Genomic DNA, 18,370 nt, shown 5'->3' on the forward strand with positions numbered 1-18,370 from the left:
ATATTCTACAGTAAAGAAGTAAAAGCAGAATAAGGCCCACCATGGTGTTAACGTATGCCTGTTCCTCTATGCTGAGGATGGAGACGAGTAAGGCCTCCTCATCATAGCAGCGCCTCATAGCTGTGTGGAAGTCGACTATGTCGGTGTCGTTGTAGTAATAGCAAGTGTTGTTGCTCTTCCTCCAGCCGGGGTTAGTGCCACAATCAGGAGCTGAGGGTCGAGACATGAGGAAACAATCATGAAGATGGTATGATCGCCTTGTTATTTTCCTCCACAGCAAAAAAGCCTAATCCACATTATTAACTTGCATTACACTTCTCCCTATACAACTGACACTTAGTCAGTTACTCTATAGTGACCGATACATGGAGACGTCTGACACATATCACTCTGAATCACTTGGCTATAATTTTTGGATCTAGAAAATAGGAAGCAATGCATTGTGGGACTGTTTGCAGACAGTAGTGTACATGCTATTCTTTTTGCATTACATAGTGGGAAATCAGTGTCCAGTGATTTAGGGAGATATATTAGCAGAAATTTAATAACTTCACTCTTGTAGTGTATTTTTCTCAGTAAGAATTTCTTTATTTTTGCCATACCATATTAATTAAAGCTGGGGTAGGCAGTTTTCTGAAAAAGGCCAAAAATAAACTGAAATTAAAAAAAAAAAAAAACTCAAAGAATTTGAAAACACATCTCACCAGACACCCACAGGTGAGAAGCTGCACATCGCGCATTCAACCAGCCCTTCCTGGCCCTATTCTCTCTGCTTATCAGACCACAAATGAGACAAGAACTACCTCGCTAGCCACCCCATGGTCCCTCCGCCTCGCTCTGGGCTGCTGTGGACTACTTCCCTGGGAGGAGAGCGGTCGGCTATTCTGGAGACGGACCCTCAGTCAGCAGCTGTAGCAACTTGAATCCAGCCTGTGCAGACCCCAGCACCCGGGGTGACCTGTTTAACAGCTGCAACAGTAAAGCCTGATTTATGGTCCTGCGTTAAATCAACAACGTCGCTACGTCATAGGGTACGTGGCTACGCAGAAGGCTCGCCGTAGCCCCCGGTGTAGCCTGACGTGCACATGTAACTACACGTCGAGGCGACGCAGACCCAGCGCAGACCGAGAGGGCTGTGATTGGTTTGCTTCGTAGCAACGCATTTCCGGTACCGTATTTCCAGATTGCGCCATCCCCGCCATCTTTAAACATCTTCTGTTGCAGTATTAAGGCCCATTTATGCTCAACGTTCAATACGGATACGGATACGGACGGAGCCGTCTGTCCGTGCTCCGCGTTCATTTCTCTGTGACCGGAAAAGCCGGAAGCTAAACAAAGAATCAACTAGAGACGACAATAACCATTCAGGAAAGGAACGCAGCCTCCTACCTCTCTGCCAGTGAATTGCACCGTGACGAAATGGAGTGATGGAGAAGTTCGAAAGGTTCACGACGGCGTCACGGCAACGACGTAGGTACGTCGTAGGTATGCCGCAGGACCATAAATCAGGCTTGAGGTTGCTGATCCAGCAGGGGAGTCAGGGGCGGTCTGTTCCATGTGAGCTGGGGTTGTGCTGGCTGGATTTGGGTTGCTGCTGCTGCTGACTGGGGCTCCATCTCCACATTGATATGGCTGACACTGAGTCGAGTTTTATTTTGTTTTAGACTGTGTTTTTGGGTTGCTTGCAGTGTAGGCAGTTACTGCCACTACTTTGTCTGCAGGATTCTTGGCCATTGAATCAGGGTTTCACCATCTGAGGGGAAATGCACCCGCATCTGCATTTGTAGGACGGCTAATAGGAATGCCCTCTCTCTGAAATGACCTGTGATTGTCCAAAGTCTCCAGTCACAAGCTGGATTTTCAAAATAAAAGGTAGACTTTCTCTTGAACTACTTGAATTACAACATGCTGAAAGGTTATAATGGAATTTTTGCTCAGTGACGCCAAAATAAAACTGCCTACCCCAGCTTGAACCAGCCTTTATTTCACCTACCGAAATTAAACACATCACAAGAAACACTGCCAAACACCTGGGAGAGGTTTACCTGGGAGAGGAGGTGGGGGCTCTGGGGGGTTGATGGGGATCTTTCCTTTAGCAATCATGCATATCCAGTCCTGGTGAGCATCGCAGTTGAGATCATTCCACCAGGAGTAGGTCCCGTTTGTGCTGCTCACCATCTCAACACATTCCTCGCGGCCCTCATGGTTGTTGGGCTCCCCGGAACCCCAGTTGGTGTGGGAGAGAGGTGTACCATCACTCCAAGAATAGCCTACATGATGGGAATATTCATGAGGTTTTTGGTGTGTTCTTTATTTGTATCCCAAATAGCTTCCACCAGGATCTTTTCTATATAAGACACGTGACACTCACCTCCCTCTGTAGGGTTGTGCTTGAGGCCGATCCACTTGCTGCTGCCTTTGCTGTACAGAGACAGGAACTCCTCCTCCTCCTGATTGTGGATGCTGACCAGATTAGCTCCTCTGGCAATACAGTCCTCACTTGCTGCTCCCCAGCTCTTCTTTAGAGACCAGTCCACTTTGTGGAAGAGCTGCAATAAATCAGCCAATAAATCAGTGCTTTAAAATTGACCTCCGACTTAATGCCCCCTGTAGAGAATAATGGCTTTAGCTGTTTAATCCAGTGCCTTTTATACCTTGTAACAGTATCTGAAGTGAGGCTGACCCGTCCAGCCTTCAGTACAGCCTGCTACAGGAGGAGGAGTCGGCGGCTTGGTGGGTGGGCTGATGTCGGGCCTGGGTTTCTCACAAACAAAGGCATGTTTCTCTGAGCACTGCTTGTCATCCCAGAAACCACCGATCGGACCGGTTGTCATCGCTACACAAGTGCCATCCCCATTATCTAGAGAGAAAAAGGATGTTTTCCAGAGTTTGTATATACTGTATTATCCTGTCCAGATGATATAGGGTTAGTATAAAGATCTCTACCTGGCTGATCCCGGTCCCAGTGAGTGAAGGTGAGAGATGCATTATTGTCCCAGATGTAGTCCACCCCTCCACCTGACACTCCATGAGCACGCAGGCCAATCCACCACAAACCAGTCTTCCCTGACAGTGCCACCGTGAAGTGTGACTGCTCATAACTGCAGTGAAACGCAGACAGACAAGTAAATCAAAAACTTTAGCCAACCAGGTTGTTAGATTACGATAACAGAATCTCTGAGATGCTAAATCTGCCATCATTATTAAAGGAATAATTCACCCCACAAATGACCATTTGTATATCAATATCTTACCACGTTATGTTGAATTTGAGCAGAAAACTTTGTTTTTCTAACATGCCTCATGAATTCAATATAACTAGAGGTGAGTAACTGATATACAAAAGATCATTTGGGAGGCATTTTAAAAGTAGAGCATAAAGAAATAATAAAAAAAGAGAGAAAACCTTTTTCAAGACTTAAAGCATTGGCTGCAAGCAAGGCATTTAAGAACTGTTCTTTATGGGAATAATATTGGAGTGGGGATAGGTTGTCACTCACATGTCTCCAATGTGCAGCATGAAGCTGTCCTGCGCTGTGCAGAAAGCCTTAGCTTCCAACCAGTTCATGGGAGTCTCCTCCATCCAGTAGCAGGCGTAACCGTACGCTTCCCAGTCCTGACACATATTACAGAAGTGAGGCTAATACAGCGATAATCTCTTTACACAACATCTCTCTTTATCGGGCATCATTAGATTGAAAAGGAGACAGAAAAATAAAATGTATAATTAGTTTGTGCTACCTGAGGGCATCCGTACACAGTGGGCTTTGCAGAGGGCAACGGGTAATGCGATTTGGGCATTTTGCATATGTAGGTATTGAGTTCTGTACAGGCCACGTCGTTCCATCGGCCAGTCTGGAACGGAGATGAAATTACCATGTGACCATAATTTGGTTGGGTACATTTTTGGCTTCATATTCGTAGTATGAAATGTATTCAACTGGTGTGTGAGACTATTTTTCCATCCTTCTCACCTGGTGCAACATCTCAACACAGTCCTCACTGAACCCATCGTGGTTGTTGGGTTCCCCTGGAGCCCAGTAAGTGAAGGTCACCATGTGTTCGTCAGACCAGGTGAACATACCAGTCACAACCAGGTCATTCAGACCGGTCCACACATCACTCGTGGCTGTAAAGGACAAAAAAACAAATTAACAAAAATAATCATATTTAATTAAAAAAAGTTTATAAAACATGATGTTTTGTCATAAATTAAACAGTTTAAACAAGTGCAGCGGAAACAATTAGTTGATTAATCAATTAGTCGATTGACAGAAAATTAACGGGTAACTATTTTGATAATCATTGAGGTGATTTTCTATTTTTATTGATTTATTTATTTTACAGTAATATTTGGGTGTGGTTTTTTTTTTTTTTTTTTAGATTTTTCTGCATTGGGTACTTTTAATACTTTAGGTACATTTTGCTCATTATAATTACTTTTACTTAAGTGACATTCTCATTGCAGGACTGTGTGGTATTAATACTTTTACTTAAGGGGAGGAACTGAATACATCCTTCACCACTGGGTTTACACATGTTGAATTCATTCAGTTTTCAGTTATCACCTGTAGACTCATTACTAGTCATCAATACGTGACTAATGCCTACCAGAAGTTACATTATATGATCCAGATTTCAGTTTTGCTAAATAAATTGACACCTCACCAAACTAATTCAAGATAATATGATATTTCATTAACATTAAACCGAAGCCGACAGTGTCAAATTTGAATCAGTATCCTTGAGTAATGTTTTATATGGGAGTGAATAAGTGTTCATCTTTCTCACTTTCTTTATCATTAAACTAATTTCCACCTCCTATTTAAAAAAAAAAAAAAAATCCATACCCATGTACAGGTAGCTTTCCAGCCAGCTCTGCTCCGTCATCGAGAGGATGGATACGAGTTCGGCACCCTGAGCCCTGCAGGCGCCCTGGGCATCGTGCCATGTTTTTTTGTCTCCAAAGGGTTTGTAGCAGAAATCTCCAAACTCATACCAGTCAGGCCCCGAACACCTCAGCTCTGTAGGAGAGAATTCAATCATCATGAGCTGAAAAATAAACCTGCACACACAGTAAAACACAGAAAAATCTTTTTAAAAAATGTTGCTCAGAGGAAAGAGATTTACTGCAGGGATTAAAAGTGAATCTCAACTCACCCCCGTCTGCAAAAGTGTAAGACACAGAATAGCTTCCATCGTATCTGTGGAAAAATAAATGTCACTGAATTAGCCTCCCGGGACTTTTCCACTACACAAGGAAATAGGGTTTAGTTTAAAACTCAGCTACTTACTGTCTTGAGGTGATGCCATTCCTGGTAGAGCCTAGATAGAGGTCCTGTCCTGGAGCTTTCAGCAAAGTGCAGTCTCCTCCATTTTCATTTAATATCACTCCAGCATGGATAGCTGCAGCACAGGTGTTTGAGTCCTGGAGCAGAGAATTATATATTCACATATTAACACAAACTTTCCTCAAAACTATACAAAAGGTTTAATACAGATAAGACACTGCACTCACATACCCCGCGATATACTGAAGTGCCGTACACTCTGTAATCAGCTTTGGCACAGTGTGCTGGACAGTGGACACTGAAAGACACATGAGAATCAGTTACATCATTGTGTATGATGGAGATATCACATAAAATCACATTATTGCACATAACAGAATAAATGCTGTAAAAAATGTTTAGGGTTTCCTTACGTCATTTTATCGTTGGCAAAGTTGAAGTTGGGCTTATGGCCACATGTGACTGCATCTGTCGAACCACAAATTTTCATTATTGACAATCAGTGTTTATATCTAACAGAATAACAGCAGATTTTGAAAGATTTTTTAAGGTTTTTTAACACTGATAAATTGCTTTTCTTACAGTCCGGTGTGCACCCTAAGACGTCAAAGCGAAGGCCTGCCTGTCCGTTGAACTCCAGTGGGATGATACGGACGTACTGAGCTGACACAGGTGTACCCAGCAGCTGAGTTACAGGACTATCTCTGTCTGATGCGCCTGGGAAAAACTGGAAATCGAGGAAATCCATAATGACAACCAGTTTATTCACAGTTTATTCACAGTTTGGTTTTGGACCAGAAACGTCTTGGCCTCTTTGTAAGGCTCAAGTTTGACAGGTAGACTCACCTGTCCATCAGCAGTGTAGTCAGTCCAGTTCATTCCGTTCATACTGTGCTGGATCTTAAATTTGGTGAGCCAGTGGTCATTTTGAGGACAACCCTGGATTACTATTCCTGTTACTTTTCTGGTCTGGGTCAGGTCAACCTGGATCCAGTTTGAGGTTGCTGGGGGGGGGGGGCATTAAATAGAATAGTGAGTAGTTATGAGGATACTAATTCAGTATCAAATAAAGATGAAACTCTGTGTTCACCTTTAAAGGAATAAGCCGACGATTTGGGAGTTATGCCCTTTCTCTATCATTTTCATATTGAGACAACATGATCAATATCTTTTTTGTGTCTGTACATCCACTGGCTGGTTCTCAGCGGCAGTAGCTCAGTCCATAGGGACTTGGGTTGGGAACCGGAGGTTCGCCTGTTCGAGTCCCCGTCCGGATCAAAATATGGAGCATGGACTGGTAGCTGGAGAGGTGCCAGCTCATCTCCTGGGCACTGCCGAGGTGCCCTTGAGCAAGGCACCGAACCCCCCAACCGCTCGGGGCGCCTCTCCAAGGGCAGCCCCCTCACTCTGAGATCTCTCCACTTTGTGCATGTATAGGTCCTGTTTGTGCATGTGTGTGTCTTTCAGACCTGTGTGTAATTGACAAGCAAGAGTGAAAACATTGAATTTCCCCTCAGGGGGATTAATAAAGTAAATAAACTTAAACTTAAAAACTTAGCATTAGCGGCTTAGCTTAGTAAATACAATTGAAGTCTATAGGGGGTCAGTAGCCTACTCGTAAAAGTGAACAAATAAATGTTACAGAAACCCTGAAGCTGGCATTTCTGCACGTGCATTTAAAATAAACATATTTAAACATTAATTTGAAAAACGAGAGTCCTTTTTAGTCATTTTAGAAGAAGTTTGGTACAAGTCTGGGACAGGTACGCTAGGTCACTCGGTAAAAGCAAACAAATATCTCTCAATATGAAAATGATAGAGAAAGGGCATAACTCCCAAATTGTCGGCATATTTCTTTAAAGGTTCGCTCGGTAACTTTTATTTTAAAAAATAACTCCTGTTATATTTGCTGACACTGTCAACAAGTTACTTTTTGTGAAAGTTACAACTGTAACCATCTACTAAAATATTATTTTGTGTGTGTGACCGCTTGGTTGGTACGTACGGTTTCCCGAAGGCATCCAGCAGGAATTTCCATTCAGACGGGCTTTGTTGGGAGTGAAGAGACCAATAGAGGACGAAGCAGAGAGATGGGAGTCCGTGATGTTCCCGCTCTCGAGACCCAGGCCGTGCAGACACACTGTGAGCAGCCAAATCACACAGCAAAACATCAACCTTTAGCTGTGATTGTAACAAATTCAGAAGCATTTTGTGTTACTCCAGAAGACACGGAGTGTGGATTTTTAACTGCTAAAACAATTAAAAAAGAAGGGCTCACCTTTTTGTTCACAGCTGTAGACGATCTCAAGGTATTTGGAAACTGTAGGACAGGGGTCTGGCTCCACATGGGCGTACGTAAAGCAGAAGGGATGGTTGTCACAGATCTTTCTATAGAAAGGAAGGACGCCTTCCACCGTGCAGCTTCCTACGGAACAGTGTTTATCTTTTGGTTAAATATAGATCATCATTTGAGTATTGACTCCATATAATTTATAAGGAACAAGAAGTCAAAAGGCAACAAAACACACTGACAGGAAATTGCAGATTAAGATTATAAATGCAGAGAAATAAACAGTGTAGCACCACCTGATGAGTCACCCAGGTGTGGACAGATGTCATCACTCTTTCGTCCGTAGAAAGCCGAGTGGATGTTAATGACACTTTCAGGTGGACAGTGAAGAACAGCAGAAGAGTCCTGGCACACAAGCGCCGTCATGAAACCTGCAGCAGGAGGGAGTTGCACATTAATTGTTTACTTAATGAAAAATTCAGTGCTAGTTGATGTCATTTGTAGATATATTTGTCATCTGAAGTGAAAATGTAAGCGATCACGTCAGATAGTAGGATATTGTTACCATCATGAGGTGGAGGAGGCTCAGGTGTGTTTCCTAAAAGAGAAAACATGAGTATAATGTTACAAACATGTATCAACACTGTAAGTACTATCTTCTGTTTGCAGCAATGAAATCAATGTATTTCACCTTTCTTCTTACAGATGTACCCTCTTTTGTTCAAACACTCGTCATCGTTCCAGTAGCCGTTGTTAATTAGTATAGACAGGCAGTCCTCACCATAATAGTTGTCTGGATTACCTGTGAAGAAACATAAAGGAAAGGAATTTAGTTGTCTTTTTTTTTTAACAAGAAAATAATCCTCATGTTTTAATTCACTCAGAAATCATGCTGAACATATTTGGCTTTAAATTAACCTGCACTCCAGCGGATGTATCTGAAAGGAGAGCCATCTGTCCACTCCCAGCCGCCTTCAGTGATGGAGTCATGGCCGCCCATCCACAGAGAGATACCGACGGGACTCAGCTGGATCACACCTGAGAGGAAACAACAAAATACAAGTCAGGTCAAGTCAAGCTTATTAACAGATCTAGAGAGGTTCCTTTCTCCTAGAGTCCTGTCAGACTGGTAGAAAGTTTATAGTCTTTGTTGCACCTGTAACCACAACCAACAGTGATGTCATGATGTCCTGGAGATCACCTGTACAACACTGGAGCTAAGTTAGAAGTTAAACCACTAGAGGGAGGCACAAACAAGATTTTCCGCAGGTGTTATGTTACTCTTTAAAGGTAAGATGTGCAGAATTTAAAAAAAATTTCTTCATCGCCCCCTGGTGGTGGTAGCAAAAAAAAGCCACTGTGGCAGACACCAATGCACACTGCCACACCTCCTCTCATTACACACAGGAAAGAAACATAGACTAAACCAATTTTCACCAGAATTGTCACTTTTCTACAAACAAAAGCCATCAGAATCGCTTTAAAGACACTATAGTCACACAAAACTTTTACAGGTAGTGGCTTTAAAGCAGCTACAAAGAAAAAAGTAATAAAAGTTAAATTGGTTTATTGCTGGTATATTAAACTCTACACATTGGAGTTTAGATAGAGTACAACAGATTATTAGGGTCACTGCTAGAAAAAGCGGAGATTTAGAGAATTAAGTGGGGAAAATTTTGAAAAAATATTTTAAGAAAATTAACTATTCAAAAAAAATAAAGTTGAGAATATGAAATAAGTCATAATTAGAAAGTCACATATGCTTTTTGTGCTATTTTCTCACAAAATTTCAACTTAATTCTCAAATCAATTTTTTCTCTAAACCAAGCTGATGGTCAACTGACGGTCAATGTCAGGCTGTAGGTGAGTGTCCGTCACCCTAGTGTTTGTAGTGTGTTCCACATCACTGGCACTAGTCTGCCCTTGATGCCTTTTTTTGGCTGATTCAGCATGTTGAATCTACGTCGGATGTAAATGAACCCCTTGGTGAATGAAATCATTCTGAGTGGCAAATCAACTCAATGGAAGAAGAAGAGAAACGTAAGTGAGGAATGCGAACAAATGACTTAGGTCGAGAGGGCTTGAGATTAAAACAAACTTGATATATTAGCTAAGATTATGTTTTAAAGTCACTGAGCTCTCTAGCAGAAACAATTTAAATACAGTATCTTTTTATTGTTCAGTAGCACACATTATTAATGTGCTAATTGACTGACTAGCGTTTGGAACCCTTCTTGTCAGTCTCTGGATTCCCTTTTTGAATGGAGATTACAGACTACTGCCACCTACTGGCATGGAGAGTTATTTCCTCTTACGCAGGTGCAGAACATATGTGCCAGTTGCCCATTGGCTGCAGTCTTTGTGGTGTGTTCAGGTGCAAGTTTTTGGCCAAGTGGCGACCTGAGGCAAAGTGACCATCGGCCTTTGTCAGCAATAGTTCTTTGATGTTAGTTTGGTGTGTTTGGGCCTTTAAAGACATAACAGCATGATGCAATATAGTCCTTTAACATGCTTATATTCAACACAGTATACTCAAGTGATCTGTTATGTATCCACCTGTCGATATTCTCATGCAAAAAAAAGAATGATCACAAATTAAAAAACCTTCATTAAATATAATTGGGATGAGTGCAAAAATAGAAGAAACATCACATTTGGAGTAAAGATGAAAAGGTCACACCTTGTATGAAGGCCTGTTCGAAGGGATCAGTGATGCTGACAAGGTCTCCTCCCTGGTTGACGCAGTCGGCCCGGGCCTCTGCCCACGTCCTCATCGACAGGTAGTTAAACAGGTAGCAGAAGTCGTTGAAAGGGTCGGCCATCCAAGCACCACACTTCTCATTCCACCCTGTAACAAACACAACAGTCCATGCATGTTGATATATGGATAAACACACACATGTTATGAGTCTCAGATCATGCTCCAAGTGTAGTGATCATTGTAGCATAAAGTTAACCTGGTCCAGATGTTGGGGGCTGGGGAGGAGGTCCTTGTCCTTTGGCTGTAGAAGAAAAAGCATTTCAAATATTAATAAAAAATACGATATTTCTATGACACAAGAGACATATGAATAAAAACTGTAGTGGATCAGACCTTTTTTGCAGATGAACTCCTTTGTGTAGGTGCAGTAAATATCATTGAGTGTGCCAGGATGTGAGTGAGTCATCCCTGTGAGGTGTGCACAGTCCTCATTGCCAGCCCAGTTGTCCGGCTGGTTAGGCCCCCATGGGAGGAGGTCCTGAGATCCAAAGAAAAACATGTTGCTTCATAGTGAGTAGCACCCTACAATACCAGAGTGACGACACTTCCATTGACTCCTGTGGTATGCTGAAGTTAAGCCTCACGGGCCCTCAAGTGGGGCATGAGGGCATTACTTTTCCGACCTTTCTTGACTTTGGAAACGCACTAGAATTCCTGGTCGGCAGCAATGCAGCAATACTGAAGTTCAGTCAGTTCTTGGTCGGATATGCAACGCGCTATCCCACCACTAGAGGGCACGTGACCAACTTTCCTCTTGACCAATGTGTGTCGCTACTCCGGTATTGTAGGGTCCTAATCGTGAGCAGTTTCACAGTCATACTGCAGCTCTTTTCCATCATGATACATTGAGGAAAAAACAGGATCGTCAAAAGGATCCCATTAGTTTTAAATATTAGTGATCATAGGGATGTTCAATGTTTTATCTAATTTCAAATTTATATCATTTACAGTAATGCGCATCACACAATTTGTTCGTGTCTTTATCACTTACTGCAGGAGTGCCATCGCTGTATACCCACTGGCCTTCAACAGCGACATCACGCAGACCCACCCAAGCTTCCCCTGGCATGTGAGCTGCAGAAAAAAAACAACAGATGTATGTTCACAACATTCATATTATTTCTCAATTAATTATTTTATGGAGATTGGATGAACTAGAGTGCTTTCTCAGTCGCTCACCGATTAGGAAGCTTAGCTCCTCCTGTGAGTGGAAGCTGGCCAGGTGAGCCTGCTCTTTCATACAGTGAGCCTCAGCATCATCCCAGTTCTTCACTGACTCAGTCTCAAACTGGTAGCAGAAGTCCCCATACAACAAATATCCAGGGTCACAGTGGAAATCTGGAGCAAAAAAAAAGTTTCACATTTATTACCACAACTTTCACTAGACAGTGGTGGGGGGGTGGGGGGGCATGAAGTCTGACTGACCAGGAGTTGAAGTGGGTTTGGGGTTCTGTCCACCGGTCATCTCGCATATGTAACCCAGGCTCTTGAAGCAGGTGGTTGTTTCCCATTTGCCCTCATAATTTCCTGGAAGATAACATAAACTGATGTTGGTTTTTCAATGCCAGCCTTAGCTCAAAACATACGGAAGTGTCAACTTAGCACCAGAGTGGAAGTTTCTACCTGTGAATATTTGTCCACAGTCCCAGAAGTGTTCAGTGTTTCTGGGCCAACCAGGGCCATAGTTATTGAAAGTAACCTCGGTTTTATCCACCCATCTGAAATGCCCGTCCTGGTCTTTATCTGGTGACGTCACAAACCGCAAAATGAACGGAAAGGGCATTTTCACAAATCTCTTGTGTTGTAAAGACAGTTTACTGAGTCACAGTGAGCATCAGAACATACAGCGGGTAGAGTACCTGATAAACCGATCCAGATGTCGGGAATGTCTACGTGGTGAAAGTCTGGAAGGTTCCCATTTATGAAGAACTGCTCTTCTTGACTGCACACGAGGAACAAGACACAAATGACAGACAAAGTAAGATCTTCACTGTTCCCCGGTACTGCTTGATTACTCGGCTTTTTAGCCCCTTTTAGCTCACTGTTTTGATTTTCCATAGTACGCAGCAATTTTACGTGAGAAGGCTCTGATAACCCGACTATACGCTACCTACCCAGCAACAAATGAAGTTTGTTAGTGAACTTGGTGGAGCATTTAGCAGCTAAAGAGACAGATAGTTCCCTTAGGAGTGGGTTGAGACCAAAAACAGAGCTAACAGAATAAATTTGATTCATCTAAACGTTCTGTGTCTGCTTGATGTGTAAATAGGCAACAGTTGGGTAAAACATTCACCATAGCAACTTTATAAGGCAATTATCTTTCAATGTTGTGTTTAATCTTGTTCCACTAGTCCAAGTGCCCTAAAAACAACAAATGCAGCTTTAACTTTTGTGATAAAATCAATGAAATATTTATCTGTAATTGGCCAAAACATAATGAAGCCATAAAGTCAGTAAACTGACTCAAGTTAAGTCTTTAAAATTGGCTTAGGTGACATTAGCCACATTACAGAAATACTTAACCCACAAAACGACCATTCTGAACTCATGAAGGAAAACTTTGTTTTTCCTTCATGCATCCGTGGTCAAGAATCCTTCAACTGACAACATTCTTGATGAATTGGAGTGAAAGGGGACCACATTTAACAACAGCAAAATTATATCCAAGCATCTGTTTGCAAACTCTCACACACTTCTTGTAGAGTAATCCAAGTCTCATTTATCCAGTCCTATGCTCAGTATGCTCATGTTGAAGTCTGCTCAGACTTTAAATGCACATGCTTGCCCAGATGCACTCCTCCATGCATTAGACTGTTTATGCGATATGCTTTTAAACATAAATGCAGATGTTTAGGAAGTACTGAGAATATGACTGGATAAATGAGACATGTATTATACCACATGACGTTGAGTGAGAGTTTGTTAGCAGATGTTTTGATATAGTTCTGTTGTTAAACGCGGTCCCCTATGTCTTCAGTTCATCAAGAACAGTCCTCATTCTTAAACTCTTTGCTCATCGTGGAGGCATGTGAGAAAACCAAAGTTTTTTTCATGAATTTGACATAACACAGGGTGAGTTATTGATTTACAAATGATCATTGTGTGGGCGAAGTATTCCTTTACGGGCGGTGGTCATAGCAAAGAACATTTTACTGCTTATGAATTTAACTTTTTATTTGTAAGATGACGATTGTGCCATTTCTTCTTTCAAGTTACATTGCAAAATATCTGCCATTTTGTTCTTTCCTACCTGTTTATGATCAGCAGGTAGGCCCCCATATCAGAGCACTTGGTGTAGGCCTCGTGCCAGGTGGTCAACAGATTGATATTACTGACCATCCAGTAACAATTGCCTGCGAAGCTCCGCCAGCCAGGAGGGCAAATGGCTGAAGAGGTTTTAAAGAAACAGTAGAAAAAGGTTAGAGGGAAAAGCAAAGAAACTTCACAACATTATTATACTTTTTTTATGATGAAAATAAGAGATATCCTGTCATCCTTACTGTTCACTGGTCGTTTGCACATGTAAGGACGCTCATATCTGCACACATGGGATCTCCATTTCCCAAATTCATCTGTTGAATCTTTGATGATTGCAGCACACGAGCCGGCCTGCGCATCACTGTTGGAGAACGTGTGTAAACCTTGATTGCACAAATTTCTATTTAAATTAAAATGACGAGTAAATAATATATTATCTTACCCAGCAGGTTCATTGCTGGCCCAGTTTGTGTACCCTAACTGAACAGCATCGGACCAAGTGTACTGAGTGTTTCCCGCTTCAACTTGACATGAAATCTTGTTGCATTTCTGGAGAAGCAAACGCCAAACTCAGATTCATTCACCACATATTCCTATCTAATATCAAACAGCAAAGATGCAGGTGGGCTTCTTAATTTATTGCCCCACTTTGTTCCTCTCACCAGTGTGGAAAGCCCGATCCAGAGATCAAGCCATGATGGGTCCAGTGTTCCTGTGATGTACTGCTCTTCTCCTGCTGAGGTGATGGACACCAGGTCTCCTCCCTCCTGAACACAGTCATGTCTCGCTGCCACCCAGCTCTTCCGGGTCTCTGCTTTCAGCTTGTAGCAGTTGGAGTTGTACGGACTCCAGCCGTTTGCAGAGTCACACTGTGGGGCCGGATTCGCTAAAGAGCAGAAAAGAAAATAGGTTTAAAATGTACAGTGGTGGAATGTAACTAAGTACATTTACTCAAGCACTGTACTTAACTTTAGTATTTCCATTTTATGCAGCTTTATACTACTTACTCTGTTACAGTTATGTGACAGCTTTAGTCAGTTTTCAGATGAAGAAGAAGAAGCAAAAGAAAAAGCAGAAGAAAACGAAGCAGAAAATGCAGTGGCAGAAGCAGAAGAAGAAGCAGAAGAAGCAGAAATGGATGAAGCAGCAGCAGAAGAAGATGAAGAAGAAGAAGGAGAAGAAACCTAATAGCCTAATATTTTCAGCTTTACAAAACAACATCAAAATCTATAACAGTATGGATGCTGGTTGGTGGACTTACGGTTGACATGTTTGCAGATGTATTTCCTCTTAACATTGCAGTTCTCATCATTCCAGTGTCCGTTGCTCGATCCTACCACCTGACCACAGTCCTCCCCATCACCCCAGTTATCAGGCTGACCTGGCATCCAGTATCTGGAACAGGGAAGAGACCATTTTGGATCCTTCAGTAAAAACACTTTACACATCTGTGAGTGTGCAGCTTTCACACTTTTATTCATGTATGAATGAATTTAATGCTCTCTCTGATATTGAAACAGTATTACATACGCTATGTATGGTAAAAAAGGACTCCCATCACTCCACTCCCAGACATTTTCTGTAACTTGGTCATTCAGGCCAATCCAGAAGATCTCTGTGCCGATTTGTGTCCTCACCCACAACTAGAGAGAAGACATTAAAAAAAATACATGAACCCAGTGTGTAAAATGTTGTATCGAATCGTTTCTGGACGCTTGTGTGTGTTGTCTCACCCTCTCATGAATGTCCTGAATGCTCATGAGGTTGCTTCGCTGCCCCAAACAAAACGCGTTAGCCTCACTCCAAGTCTTTAGATCAATTGAAAAGAAGTAACATTTATTCTCATTCTCCCTCCAGCCTTGCGGACACTGGCAATGTGCTGAAAAAACAACACAACACACATATATGAACAAAACATGATACACTGAGTGGAAAAATACATTTTAAAAAAGTCATTGCATTACAAAAAGTCATTTTCTTTTCACTGCACTACCATGCTGCTCAATGCTTCTCAGTTAACATGTATTAAAAACAGGGGTCTGCTCATCACAGTTATACACTGTTTAAAGATTTTTTAAATATGTGGACATATGTAGAATTGATGCATCATCGTGCAGATGACATAAACAAATAAAGGACATAACAAAATAACAATTCTCAGTCAGCAAGAACAGCATAATAAAAGTCCTGCCATTACTTTTCATGGTTGATAGGTAAAAAAGTTGCCCAGTTGATGCGGAATTTCACAACCTGGTTTATCATTTGAATGCCCATCAATCATAAAAGTCCCATGACAGATCCACAGTCCAGCCATGTCAGTCAACTCTCATACAGATCTTTGGGTAATGTTTGACTTTAACAACATTAACAAGACTATACAATCACATGATTTGCACACATCTGTAATGGGTTGAAAGACCACAACAACACCACCACTGATGCAAAGCCGAAGTTAAGGGAGTGTTTTCCACCTCACAAGTGACTATACGTCTGAGAAGATGTCCTAATGTGCTGTGTGAGGCCTCAGAAACATTAAATATCGGATACTAAAATCTGCTATCAGTCCTTAAAAGAATAAACCATTACTCTTTTTGGCTTGGATGTCAGCTGATACAAATATTTCAGAGTATTTAAACTGCTAGTTTACCTGCCAGTTAAATAATTTCTTAAGTAAAAAAAAACACAATTTCTTCATAAAGACATTAGTAAAACAAAATGTGGCAGTTAAGTCACTCTGTGTTTAGAGATATTTTAGTTGATTTTACAAGAGATTACAACAGAAAGTAGCACCCCACATTGAATGTAAAATAGTTAAATAAAGTACAAAAGGTTCAGAAGTCTCGTGAATGACACATATTTTATTTCTCTGTTATGATGAACAGAGTATTTGAGGGTGGTTTACATGAAAGAAACAAACAATAGAGCTTCTTCTGTGATACCTATTAGTGAATATACTCTGATTACTGCTGAATCAATTATACATTTCAAGAGCCTTTTTGATTTTTACTGTGGGAATTAATCAACATGAAATCTTTTTTATTACTTTTATGGCAAAAACAAAATTTATATGCAACAAGATTCTGGTTCACACATCTTGGGTCTGCACATCATGTGCTCCATGAACTTAGAATAATTTCTTCAGAATATAGCAGACATTAAAGTAATTTCATAAGGTCACAACTGCCTCACATTAAAACATGTATTAATGTTTTTAGATGTTTTTTAGATATTTTTAGATCCTATTTCTTATGTTTCTACAAAGTAAATACACTTGTGTCTTTACTTTGAGTATTCCCAGATTAAAACAAGTGCTCTCAGGTTCACGCTTTGACCTCTTCATGGTCACCGTGGTGATAAATTTAACTCTCAGGCTTCAAAGAGTCAAAAGCACAATAAAAAAAAGTCATCAAAAAGAGACTTACCGCAAGCAAGAAGAGCAGCAAAGCTGAGCAGCTGCAGAAGCATTCTTTGTCTTCTGTCCATTTTTATTTTTGTGTTCACCTCTCAAGGTGTGTTTCTATGCATCCTAATAGCTTTGGGTTTATCTCCAAACTCCTCTGAACCTTTCAGTGTGTGCGATATGCTCGAGCTCCCAGTGTTCACACCTCTGAGCATCTTCTCTTCGGTTCTTCTCTTTTCAGCATCTGTGCAGGGTCCAAAGACTGAAAGCAGTAAAACACAGATGACACGCACTTGACCTTTTGACTCATTTGCTACATTACGACCTATAGTAGTTTGCTACCAAATAAAACTTAAATGACTAAAAAAGTTGGATATTTTAATTTCATAGTGTGCAATACTATAGATACAATTTTAATGTAACTAAAATTAACAATTAACAATAATACATACAAATTTTAACAAATTGCCATATTTTCTGAAGGTTACGAATATTTCTTTTTACATTTCAACAAAGTTTAATTATTTCTACATGACTTGTTGCATGCATTTTAATGTAAAATACTCTATGTTTACTTGTGACTAAAAGTGTTATATTAATAAAATGTACTTACCTAATCAAGAGATTAAAATGCTTGCTTTTTCCATACACAATTTCATGTTTTGTGCTGAATAACAATGGTTTAAAAATGTCAGACAATCTGTGAGCTTTGTGCTTTAGGCCCCAAGACAGTACATAACGATAATACAAACACACAAGGGGTCACACAAGTTGTCTCTGTAACATGAAAACGATCAAGGTATGTAAACAATTTGTACAACAGAAGCTTCGGGAATCTTTAAAATCCTTAATGACACAGTAATTATAGGAATGTGCATATCACATTTGACACAGTGAAACCACAAAGTCCAGAGGACAGTTTATAACAAGCACATGTCAGCTGTCAATAAACTTTATACTCTGCCTCAAACTGTTACTTTTTAACTTGGTTTAATGGAACGTTACAAAACAATAAACGCAAATTTGATACAAAAATGTCATTTACCTTGCTCAGCAGACACATCATAGTCAGGAAACTCACAATGGCTACTTTTCAGAAGAGTGTAATTTTATAAATCTTCATTAAAAGAAAAAATACCGCACACCCAACAGAGCAGGTGTGTAGGAAAATGAAACAAACTCTGCCTTTTTATAACAGAAGTGACAATTGATTTTATAAGACAGATCATTACCACAAACTTGATTGCTAAAGGTTTTTTTGGACCCAGTTTACAGTCAATCCTGTTATTGAGGGCAAAATTTAATAAAGTGTTACAGGAGAAAATGAGGGAACCCACCGATAAACTTTACACAAAACTTTATTATACCAA

The 18,370-nt window shown here is 40.9% G+C and overlaps 1 protein-coding gene across 1 annotated transcript in view; it reads right to left on the reverse strand.

Annotated features, from left to right (window-relative positions):
• The window catches only part of LOC117270034 (secretory phospholipase A2 receptor), a 23,884-nt gene extending 6,664 nt beyond the window's left edge, over nucleotides 1-17,220 (reverse strand). Inside the window, exons 1-37 of the mRNA XM_033647447.2 lie at nucleotides 17,023-17,220; nucleotides 15,334-15,479; nucleotides 15,131-15,243; nucleotides 14,862-14,995; nucleotides 14,263-14,486; nucleotides 14,043-14,149; nucleotides 13,843-13,961; nucleotides 13,593-13,728; nucleotides 12,202-12,284; nucleotides 11,966-12,085; nucleotides 11,768-11,869; nucleotides 11,522-11,680; nucleotides 11,334-11,416; nucleotides 10,676-10,820; nucleotides 10,539-10,583; nucleotides 10,262-10,429; nucleotides 8,500-8,619; nucleotides 8,273-8,383; nucleotides 8,147-8,179; nucleotides 7,878-8,012; nucleotides 7,570-7,716; nucleotides 7,297-7,431; nucleotides 6,138-6,295; nucleotides 5,874-6,018; nucleotides 5,705-5,759; nucleotides 5,523-5,589; nucleotides 5,295-5,428; nucleotides 5,161-5,204; nucleotides 4,851-5,024; nucleotides 3,975-4,129; nucleotides 3,742-3,855; nucleotides 3,501-3,616; nucleotides 2,947-3,101; nucleotides 2,655-2,860; nucleotides 2,372-2,549; nucleotides 2,046-2,270; nucleotides 41-210 (exon numbers count right to left, since the gene is read on the reverse strand). Coding sequence (XP_033503338.2) covers nucleotides 41-210; nucleotides 2,046-2,270; nucleotides 2,372-2,549; nucleotides 2,655-2,860; nucleotides 2,947-3,101; nucleotides 3,501-3,616; nucleotides 3,742-3,855; nucleotides 3,975-4,129; nucleotides 4,851-5,024; nucleotides 5,161-5,204; nucleotides 5,295-5,428; nucleotides 5,523-5,589; nucleotides 5,705-5,759; nucleotides 5,874-6,018; nucleotides 6,138-6,295; nucleotides 7,297-7,431; nucleotides 7,570-7,716; nucleotides 7,878-8,012; nucleotides 8,147-8,179; nucleotides 8,273-8,383; nucleotides 8,500-8,619; nucleotides 10,262-10,429; nucleotides 10,539-10,583; nucleotides 10,676-10,820; nucleotides 11,334-11,416; nucleotides 11,522-11,680; nucleotides 11,768-11,869; nucleotides 11,966-12,085; nucleotides 12,202-12,284; nucleotides 13,593-13,728; nucleotides 13,843-13,961; nucleotides 14,043-14,149; nucleotides 14,263-14,486; nucleotides 14,862-14,995; nucleotides 15,131-15,243; nucleotides 15,334-15,479; nucleotides 17,023-17,083 — 4,722 coding nt within the window. The 5' untranslated portion in view covers nucleotides 17,084-17,220. The remainder of the gene's footprint in view (nucleotides 1-40; nucleotides 211-2,045; nucleotides 2,271-2,371; nucleotides 2,550-2,654; nucleotides 2,861-2,946; nucleotides 3,102-3,500; nucleotides 3,617-3,741; nucleotides 3,856-3,974; nucleotides 4,130-4,850; nucleotides 5,025-5,160; nucleotides 5,205-5,294; nucleotides 5,429-5,522; nucleotides 5,590-5,704; nucleotides 5,760-5,873; nucleotides 6,019-6,137; nucleotides 6,296-7,296; nucleotides 7,432-7,569; nucleotides 7,717-7,877; nucleotides 8,013-8,146; nucleotides 8,180-8,272; nucleotides 8,384-8,499; nucleotides 8,620-10,261; nucleotides 10,430-10,538; nucleotides 10,584-10,675; nucleotides 10,821-11,333; nucleotides 11,417-11,521; nucleotides 11,681-11,767; nucleotides 11,870-11,965; nucleotides 12,086-12,201; nucleotides 12,285-13,592; nucleotides 13,729-13,842; nucleotides 13,962-14,042; nucleotides 14,150-14,262; nucleotides 14,487-14,861; nucleotides 14,996-15,130; nucleotides 15,244-15,333; nucleotides 15,480-17,022) is intronic.
• Nucleotides 17,221-18,370: the final 1,150 nt, after the last annotated feature.

Source organism: Epinephelus lanceolatus, chromosome 19 (assembly GCF_041903045.1).
Source record: "Epinephelus lanceolatus isolate andai-2023 chromosome 19, ASM4190304v1, whole genome shotgun sequence".
Classification (NCBI taxonomy): domain Eukaryota; kingdom Metazoa; phylum Chordata; class Actinopteri; order Perciformes; family Serranidae; genus Epinephelus; species Epinephelus lanceolatus.